General features: G+C 48.4%; 2 protein-coding genes across 4 annotated transcripts in view; both read right to left on the bottom strand.

Moving 5' to 3' along the window:
- Window positions 1-3,355: 3,355 nt before the first annotated feature.
- Window positions 3,356-7,502, bottom strand: LOC139222498 (H-2 class II histocompatibility antigen, E-S beta chain-like). 3 transcript variants are annotated; one of them, XR_011585924.1, is made up of 7 exons: window positions 7,428-7,502; window positions 6,863-7,135; window positions 6,375-6,588; window positions 6,180-6,247; window positions 5,596-5,709; window positions 3,811-3,995; window positions 3,356-3,756 (listed from the first exon to the last, which is right to left on the bottom strand). XR_011585924.1 is itself a non-coding variant. In XM_070854274.1 (7 exons), exons 1-6 carry the CDS (start codon window positions 7,483-7,485, stop codon window positions 3,970-3,972), a joined length of 753 nt encoding a protein of 250 aa, XP_070710375.1. In that variant the 5' UTR covers window positions 7,486-7,502; the 3' UTR covers window positions 3,356-3,831; window positions 3,950-3,969. The 3 variants fall into 3 exon arrangements, 2 of the variants coding, with proteins under 2 accessions (XP_070710375.1, XP_070710374.1); XM_070854274.1 differs by having other exon boundaries at window positions 3,356-3,831; window positions 3,950-3,995; XM_070854273.1 differs by having other exon boundaries at window positions 3,356-3,995.
- A 1,933-nt stretch (window positions 7,503-9,435) lies between these two features.
- LOC139222831 (mamu class II histocompatibility antigen, DR alpha chain-like) overlaps window positions 9,436-10,000 on the bottom strand; it is a 3,409-nt gene continuing 2,844 nt past the window's right edge. Inside the window, exon 4 of the mRNA XM_070854714.1 lies at window positions 9,436-9,957. Within this exon, the coding sequence (XP_070710815.1) occupies window positions 9,836-9,957 (122 nt within the window). The 3' untranslated portion in view covers window positions 9,436-9,835. The remainder of the gene's footprint in view (window positions 9,958-10,000) is intronic.

The following is a 10,000-nucleotide window of genomic DNA, read 5'->3' as shown; positions in this document are numbered from 1 at the left end:
GGCTAACAGGTGGGCTGACAGGCGGGCTAACAGCTGGGCTGACAGGCGGGCTAACAGCTGGGCTAACAGGTGGGGTACCAGGTGTTACCTGCAGCTCAGCAGAGTGTTTGTTGAGCTGAGCGCTGAACTGCAGCACCGTCTGGGTGTAGGAAGTGATGCGTAGCGACAGGATGTGATTGCGGGCCAATCACAGCACCATCTCCCCCACCAGCTCCGCTAAGCTCCGCCCCGTGGCCCCCAGACGACCCCCCCAGAACTTCCTGTAGGCGTGAGACGCTGTCCAATGGCGTGTTGACAAACGGTTACGCTCGCTCCTGATTGGACACAGAAACCTGTGATGTATCAGTCTGTAACAGGTAAGAACACCTGTACACTGATCACATGATGATGTCACATGACATCATATAGCAAACATATGAAGGACGACCTGATGCAGAAACATCACATGAAGCGTGACGTCATCCAGGTCAGTTTCTCCTTCAGGAGGTGAGCTGGATTTTAACCCAGGTGTGATCCACATACCTGGACCAGAGGCTGGGAGGAGTCAGTGCAGTGAGTCCACACCTGAACACACTGAAACCAAACAACAAGCAGGTGAGTCCTCAGGTCAGGACTCACCTGCCTCACCTGTCCTCTTTGAGGGCAGCAACGATCAGGTTCTGTCCACAGAAAACAAATGTTTTCTTTGTCAAAAGAACTGAAGGAGCCTCCTGGAGGACAAACGTCTTCAAGTACCTTCAACCTGTCCAGGTGACTTTGGTTCAACTCCTGAAAGAATAACGTCATGGAACAACACATGATGGTGAGGTCACTCAGGTGCTGTGAGGTCACTCAGGTGCTGTGAGGTCACTCAGGTGCTGTGAGGTCACTCAGGTCGTTACCTCAGTGAATCGGAGCTCCACTGCTGGGACGCCTGCAAACGCTGTGAAGCTGAAGGCTCCACTGTTCAGGAACAGAGGCTTCATGCTGAAGACACAGAAGGTGAAGAGTGTTACTGACAGACAGACAGACAGTCAGACAGACGGTCAGACAGACAGACGGTCAGACAGACAGACAGACAGACAGACAGTCAGTCAGTCAGACAGTCAGTCAGACAGACAGGCAGACAGTCAGATAGACGGACAGACAGACAGTCAGACAGACAGTCAGACGGACAGACAGACGGTCAGACAGACAGACACGCAGACAGACAGACAGACAGACAGACAGACAGACAGACAGTCAGACAGACGGTCAGACAGACAGACGGACAGACAGACAGACAGACAGACAGTCAGTCAGTCAGACAGTCAGTCAGACAGACAGGCAGACAGTGAGATAGACGGACAGACAGACAGTCAGACAGACAGTCAGACGGACAGACAGACGGTCAGACAGATAGACACGCAGACAGACAGACAGACAGACAGACAGACAGACAGTCAGTCAGTCAGTCAGTCAGACAGACAGTCAGTCAGACAGACGGACAGACAGACAGGATCAGGGTCCCAGAGCCTGAGGACAGTTTGAAGAAGCTCCCAGACGAAGGAGGTGACATTAATGCCTGTGTAGAGACCACCGTACCCACCAGGAGGGTGTTCCTCAAACAACAAGCCCTGAATGACTGCTGAGCTGAGAGTCTTACTGCTGGAGGGAAGGAGGGCTTTTGGATCTGGTGACTGAGAGGAACTGAGGAGGGTGCAGAGGGATCTTAACGGACAGATCAGAGAGTGTAAGGCCAACTACAGGAGGAAAGTGGAGGATCACCTGCAGCAGAACAACACGAGGGAGGTCTGGAGAGTCTCAAAACCATGTCAGGGCAGGACAGAAGCAGCAGGAGAGACCCTGAACCTGGAGACAGAGACTGGACCAACAAGCTAAATCAGTTTTCAACAGATTTGATAATGGGCCTAAGACCTCGCGCCCCAACAAGCCCAACCACTACAGACCCTTAACCTCTCACCTGATGAAGGTACTTGAGAGGATCGTCCTCACCCATCTCTGCTTATCAGCCTGGAATTGGGGTGGATGACACATCATCTACCTGCTGCAGGGATCCCTGTCTCACCTGGAGGGCACTGGAAGCACTGTGAGGATCACTTTCTTCAACACGATCCTCCCTCCACTGCTCAGGGTGAAGATGGAGTGAGTGGGGGTCAGTGACCAGCTGGCTGCATGGGTCACTGACTACCTCACGGACCTTCAGGTGGTTCACAGGGACCTTCAGGTGGTTCACAGGGACCTTCAGGTGGTTTACAGGGACCTTCAGGTGGCTGCATGGGTCACTGACTACCTCACGGACAGACCCCAGTCTGCAGGACAGTTTGTCTGATGTGGTGGTCTGCAGCACAGGGGCCCCCAGGGACCAGTACTCTCACCTTTCCTCTTCACCCTGTACACATCAGACTTCAGTTATGCTACGGACAGTTGTCACCTCCAGAAGGTGACACTGCCATCGTGGGGTGTGTGTCAGAGGGGAACGACTGAACACAGGACGATCATCACGGACTTTGTCGACTGGTGTGGACGGAACAACCTCCTAGTCAGTGACAGCAAGACCAAAGAGATGGTGGTGGACTTCCACAGGAAACCCTCCACCACTGCACCGGTGAACATCCAGGGACCTCGAGAGAGTGAAGACATACAGATACCTGGTGTTCACCTTAATAACAGACTGGACTGACAGACAACACTGACTCTCTCTAGGGGGGGTCAGAGTCGACTGTACCTGCTGAGGATCCTTTGGAGTGAGGAGACACTGCTGAGGACAGGCTCAACAGACTGATAAAGAGCTCAGTCTGTGCCTCCCCTGGATTCCATAGAGGTGGTGGGACAGAGGAGGACCTTGACCAAACTGTCCTCCATCATGGACGACACCTCCCCCCTCTGCATCAGACTGTGGGAGCCTTCAGCAGCTCCTTCAGTGACAGACTGATACACCCCAGGTGTCAGAAGGAGCAGCTCCTTCATCAGACTGCAGTCAGACTGGATAAAGCTGCTGCACCTCCACCACCTCCACCACCTCCACCTGTGAACTTTATTAGTTATTATTACATAAACTGTGCAGTAACTCACATCCACCCTCTGATTGTTTCTCTGTAATTATTGTGTTTATCATTGTTTCTTAGTGTTTACAGGTTTTTCCTCTGTATATTTTATATTATTGCTGTTTAATTTTCTATTTCTTTAACTGTACTTTTGTCTGTTTCCCCTTTGAGCTGCTGTAACAGCAAACTGAGGATCAATAATCAATATCTGATCTAATGAATCAGTTTGACCAGGATCCTTCAGCAGGACGACCTGATCAGAGCTTCTCATGATGCTTCTGACATACGACGACACGCAGTGACTGTTTGTATGAACGAGGCCACACGTGTTCAGGGTTCTGAAGGTTTATTGAGTTAGAAACATAGAAATATAGAATCTGGGGATCAACTCATTCAAAGCACTGGATTACATTTGATCTGTTAAATGTGGATTCACACAGTAAAGAGCTCACGCAGAGGAAGTAGAGTCCAGATCCAGAGTCCAGACTAAACCTGATCCAGGACTGTCAGAGGGAACCCTGCTGAAACACAGAGCAGGACGGGGACAGGACAGTCCTAGATCAGGGGGACAGGACAGTCCTGGATCAGGGTTTAGACCAGCAGAGGATCAGAGTCCAGATCATCAGACAATCAGGTGTTCAGCCGGTCCAGCAGGTGGCAGCACTGAAACACACCAAGCAGGACGAAGCAGCAGCTGCTCTTCCCTCCACCTGACAGACAGCTGCAGGACCTGGGCTGGGACCAGGACCGGGACCGGGACCAAGGCCAGGACCAGGACCGGGACCGGGACCAATGCCAGGACCATGTTCTGGATCTGGACCAGGACCAAGACCGGGACCTGGATCTGGACCAGGACCAAGACCAGGATCAGGTGGGATCAAAGCCGGGACCAGGACTGGGACCAGGACTAGGACCAGGACCAGGACTGGGTCCAGATTCAGACTTAGTGACTGGGAACCAGAATCCTTCCTGTATAAAAGAAGAGACAACAAAAGAATCCAGATTAAATCCTGAAACCACATCACTGATGTAAACTGTTCTGGACACGGTCTGGGTTCAGGATCCTGTTAACTGGAAACCAGAATCTGTCCTGGTTTAAAGACCACAAGACGAATAAAGAGTCAAACCGGTTCAAACCAAGAACAATTCAGAAACCACATCAGAAAAACAGGTCTGAAATAAATAAAGTAATACACTACTCACAAAAAGTTAGAGATGTTCGACTTTCAGGTGAAATATATGGAAAATGTAAAAAGTGAATGCTACAGTGATATTATATCATGAAAGTAGGACATTTAAGTAGAAGCATGCAATGGTGATTTTATTCATCTTAAACAATTTATTGAAAGAAAATCTACCAACAGTGGTAGGTATACCACAACAAAACATGTTCAGTGTCTCAATAAATTGGGACGTGGCCAAAGGACGTCCACTCCTCTCCTTTCTGTGACTCTTCCAGTCTCTGTATCTCTGTTCCAACCTCCTGATGACACTCTGTGACCCTCTAAGCTCAGTGAACACCTCCGTCTGAGGACTTCCTGTTTGAAGCCTCCAGTGTTGAGGTGCTGCTGATCAACTGTTAGGTGTCGTCTTGGTCTCGTGATGTCAGAATGTGAACAGCAGGATGAGGAGGACTGTTTAAATACCAATTCTAACTGAAGCAGGAAATGTATTGGTGGATTCATGGATCAAACCTGTTGTGAATGTTGCTGTTAAGCTTCTTGTTAGAGAACAGCAGCTGGTGCAGAAAGTACTGAGACACTGAACAGTTGGACATGTGCATTCAAAGGTTTAGAGAAGGTCACATTAAGTTCACCTGGAAAGGTTAGAATGCATTTTAGGTTCATCCTGAAACTTCACCTGAAAGCTGAACATCCCTAACTTTTAGTGAGGAGTGTATGTGTCTAAACTACTATTAGACTGGGAGGCCAGTGTGGTCTGAAACTGGACTGAAACTGGTTTAAAAACTGGTCTGAAATGGACCAAAAGAGGTCTAGTGTGGAACACCTGCTGTTAATCAGAATCTAAAAAAAACACACCTGAATCAAAACTAGTAGTTTTCCAAAAGGCTCAGCTAGACTGGTCTAAACTGGTCTATACTGGTCTATACCACTGTAAACTGATATAACCTGGTCTGAACTGATGTAAACTGGTCTGAACTGGACTGAAGTGGTCTGAAGTGGTCTGAACTGGTCTGAAGTAGTGTAAACTGGTCTGAAGTGGTCTGAAGTGGTCTGAAGTGGACTGAAGTGGTCTGAAGTGATCTGAAGTGGACTGAAGTGGACTGAAGTGGACTGAAGTGGTCTGAAGTGGACTGAAGTGGTCTGAAGTTATCTGAAGTGGTCTGAAGTGGTGTAAACTGGTCTGAAGTGGACTGAAGTGGTCTGAAGTGGACTGAAGTGGTCTGAAGTGGTCTGAAGTGGACTGAAGTGGACTGAAGTGATCTGAAGTGGTGTAAACTGGTCTGAAGTGGACTGAAGTGGTCTGAAGTGGACTGAAGTGGACTGAAGTGATCCGAAGTGGACTGAAGTGGTGTAAACTGGTCTGAGGTGGTCTGAAGTGGACTGACCTCTGGCCTTCCTCTTGTAGTAGATGAATCCGGCCAGAGATAAGATCAGACCCAGGATCAGTCCTGAAGCTCCGATGGCCACTTTGTTTCTCTCTGACTCAGGCATGGACGGGTCTGAGGACAGACAGGTGGAGAGACAGACAGGTGAGGAGGCAGACAGGTGGGGAGACAGACAGGTGAGGAGGCAGACAGGTGAGCAGACAGACAGGTGAGCGGACAGACAGGTGAGGAGACAGACAGGTGAGCAGACAGACAGGTGAGCGGACAGACAGGTGAGGAGACAGACAGGTGGGGAGACAGACAGGTGAGGAGACAGACAGGTGGAGAGGCAGACAGGTGAGGAGAGAGACAGGTGAGGAGGCAGTCAGGTGGTGAGACAGACAGGTGAGCAGACAGACGGGTGAGCAGACAGACCGGTGAGGAGACAGACGGGTGGAGAGACTGACTGCACACCTGTCTGACTGCACACCTGTCTGTCTGCTCACCTGTCTGTCTCTCGAACAGACAGACAGGTGAGCAGTCAGACAGCCAAACAGACAGACAGGTGAGCAGACAGACAGGTGGGGAGACAGACAGGTATTTACCCCAGTCAGTCACCAGAGGTTCTTTCAGGCTGGCGTGTTCCACCACACAGGAGATCTTCTCTCCAGACCTGCTTCAACACAGACAACATGTCAGACTCTCTGGACCAGGACCAGGACCAGGACCTAACTGGACCTGGACCTAACTGGACCTGGACCTGGACCTGGACCTGGACCTGGTCCTGGCTGTGGACTCACTTGGGCGTGTACTCCAGGTGGGAGTGGATCTGGTAGAACCAATCAGCGTCTGCCAGCTCATCAGTGGAAGTGACATCAGAGGTGACTTCCTGTCCGTCTCTGAACCACTTCACTGTGATCAGTTTGGGGTAGAAGTCGTAGACGCTGCAGACCAACATGGACGGATGTTTACCAGCAGGGGGCGTCATGGAGCTCAGGACCACGTAGGGCTTCACTGGAACAACACATGGTAACAGTGAATGATATTAATGATGATGAATAATGATAATAATTATAAATAATAATAATAATAATGAATAATAAATGATAATTATTATATTGATAATAATAAATGATCCTTCCTGCAGCAGCAGCAGCAGGTGAACAGTCACAGTGACCACCAGAGGGCGACACTGTTCCTCACTGTGTTCATGGATCAGTGAATGAACAGATAAATCAATCAATAATCAATGAGAAGATGAAGTGATGTCACACAGACACTAACTCACCAGACTTAGACAGAGCAGACTGGTAGTCAATCCCAATGTTGGGTTGACAGTACGTCTCCTTCTGAGCTTTCATCTGAGCCAGATATGAAGTATCGTTGTTCCAGTACTCAGCGTTCTTAATTCCCAACTCAGTGAATCCAACAAACTTCCCCACACTGCTGCTGAACTGAGCGAACACATCCTTGTTTAGATAAACAGACCTGGTGAACTCGATGTCCTTCAGCTCAGTGGAGCTAAAGTCACAGTTGTCGACCAAATAATGCAGAAATCCATCTGAGGAGAAACAGTCAGAGTGAAACTACCGTCTGATCACTGATCAATACTGTACTGATCACTGATCAATACTATACTGATCAATGATCAATACTGTACTGATCAGAGTATATTGATCAGTGATCAGAGTGTATTGATCAGAGTGATCAGAGTGTATTGATCAGAGTGATCAGAGTATTGATCAGTGATCAGAGTGTATTGATCAGTGATCAGAGTGTATTGATCAGAGTGATCAGAGTATTGATCAGTGATCAGAGTGTATTGATCAGTGATCAGAGTGTATTGATCGTACCTGCTGTGTAGAGGCTGATGATGAAGACGAGGCAGACGCTGATGAAGGATGAAGCCATGTTCCTCGGTCCTCTTGTCCACGAGCACTGACACAGTGTGACTGAGAGCTGCTCTTAAAACCAGAGGATCACATGACTGCAGCGTCACCTGTTACCAGGCAGACGAGTCGGTCTGAAGTCAGCTGCCGGAGCACAAACACAGAATCAGAATCAGGTTTATTGTCATTATACGGCAAGGTATAATGACATTCCTTCTGACCTCTCCCATATGAAATGTACAAACAAGACAATAAATAAAGATATATACACAATTATCAAGAATAACAGTTACGGTATAAACACTATGTACAGAACAGTGCAGAACAGAACAGTGCAATGCAGCATGAAACATGAAAAAAAAAAGTGAGTAACAGTGTATGTACAAGATAATGCAGCTAGCCTCTGCTTAGAGGCTGCTGAGGTCGTCCTGGTTAGGAATTTGTAGAAACAGGGGGGAGGGGTGTGATGGAGGCCACAGCTCTGGGGTAGAAGCTGTTCCTCAGCCTGTTTGTGGTGGATTTAAAAGTTCTGAACCGTTTCCCAGACGGAAGCGGTTCAAACAGGGAGTGTCCGGGGTGTGTGGTGTCCAGTGTGATGCTCCTGGCCTTCTTCCTCAGTCTGCTGGCACAGAGTGTGTCGAGGTGAGGGAGCTCCAGCCCGATGATCCTCTGAGCTGCCTTCACCACTCTATGCAGAGCTGCCCTCTCCACTGCTGTGCAGCTCCCAAACCACACGGTGATGTAGTTTGTGAGGATGCTCTCGATGGTGCTGCGGTAGAAGTTGAGCATCAGGAGTTTGGCCTTTCTCAGCTTTCTGAGGAAGAAGAGTCTTTGCTGAGCCTTCTTCACCAGATTAGAGGTGTTGGTAGTCCAAGACATCTGAGTGGAGACACTGACTTCAAGAAACCTGAGACTCTCCACACTTTCCACAGCTTGTCCGTGGATGTGTGTGTGGGGGGGGTCTTGGTGGTCTTGATGGTTTTGATGGTCTTGATGGTTTTGATTGTCTTGATGGTCTTGGTGGTCTTGATGGTTTTGATGGTCTTGATGGTTTTGATTGTCTTGATGGTCTTGGTGGTCTTGATGGTTTTGATTGTCTCGATGGTCTTGGTGGTCTTGATGGTTTTGATGGTCTTGGTGGTGTTGATGGTCTTGGTGGTCTTGGTGGTCTTGGTGGTCTTGGCCATTGAAAATCCTCTGTGGTTCTGCTCCACATAGATCTGCCAGCGTTGGCAGACTTGAGTAAAGGCCAGTCTGCATCTTATTTTGGACTTATTGAGAACTTCCTGACTGCTGTCCTGATCCTGACAGCAGTCAGTAACTGAGGCGTTCACAGTCATTAACTCTGTCTTTGGACCCCCAGCCGGACGTGACTGGACTCCTCCTCAAGGCTAAAGCTCCAGAACTTCGTCCAAACTTTAAATGGTCTCAGCGACAAACGTGAACAAAGTGTAGTAACTCAGATGGTCAGATGTTTAAAGTCCAGGCTTCAGTTAGTGGAACAGAACAAAAACTCAGTGGGTGTTCGGAAGACAAGACGTCAGTTTAGAAATGAAAAGTATCTATAGACACCAAGTCATGTTATCAATGATTCAGGGTCATCAAGGGTGAAACTGGAGAAAGATGAAGGTCACAACTAAACAAGGCTGCAACGTTTAGATCAGATACCTGATGTCGCACATGAGGACTCATCACAGCACAGAGCTGCTTTAATTCAGGTCCTGATCCTGATCCTGGTCCTGATCCTGATCCTGACCCTGACCCTGATCCTGACCCTGATCCAGTTCCTGATCCTGATCCAGATTCATTCAGTAACCATGGTGATGTGTTCTGTTCAACAGTAAAGTGTTTGAACTCCCCACCGCTCAGACTCACACCTCAGCAGCTGAGGCTCATGGGTACTGTAGTTTTCCTGCAGTGTTTACTGCAGGTGCTTTATTACAGAAAAGAAAATGACAGCAAAGTACAGAAATATGAGTTCAGTGAACATTTTATTGACACATTTCATTTCAAAGTGTTGCAGCTTGGCAGATTTATTGATCATCATTCCCGTCTCATGTTGCTGAAAACATAATCACTTCTGCTGTACAAAGATCATTTCACACAGTAAAGAGTTCATGCTGCTGGAATCATCCCTGCTGTTCACAGTGAGCACAGGTCAATGAAGGAAGGAAAAGAAAACTAAAGCTCAGCTTCTAGGACCAGGAGGAAACAGCCTCAGTGAACATCTGGCCAGGGACCAGCAGAAAACACCACCTTTATTTCATCAGCCATTTTTACAGGAAACACTGGATTATATTTGCAGCAACACATGAAGAAGCTGAAACAGTGAAATCAGAGGCTTTTATAGTGACATCATCACACACAACCAATCAGCTGCACTCGTTTCCTTTGACGAGGAAGAAGGTTCCAGCAGCGACACCGAGCAGACCGACAGTCAGACCCAGTCCACAGAACACCGAAGGTCCAATACTGGGCTCAGTCTTCTCCACATCTGGAGACAGAAAACAGAAACATCTGGATGAGAGAAACATCTG

Source organism: Pempheris klunzingeri, chromosome 23, assembly GCF_042242105.1.
Source record: "Pempheris klunzingeri isolate RE-2024b chromosome 23, fPemKlu1.hap1, whole genome shotgun sequence".
Lineage (NCBI taxonomy): Eukaryota > Metazoa > Chordata > Actinopteri > Acropomatiformes > Pempheridae > Pempheris > Pempheris klunzingeri.
The sequence above is the reverse complement of the archived record's forward strand: the minus strand, read 5'-3'. Positions and strand labels throughout refer to the sequence as shown.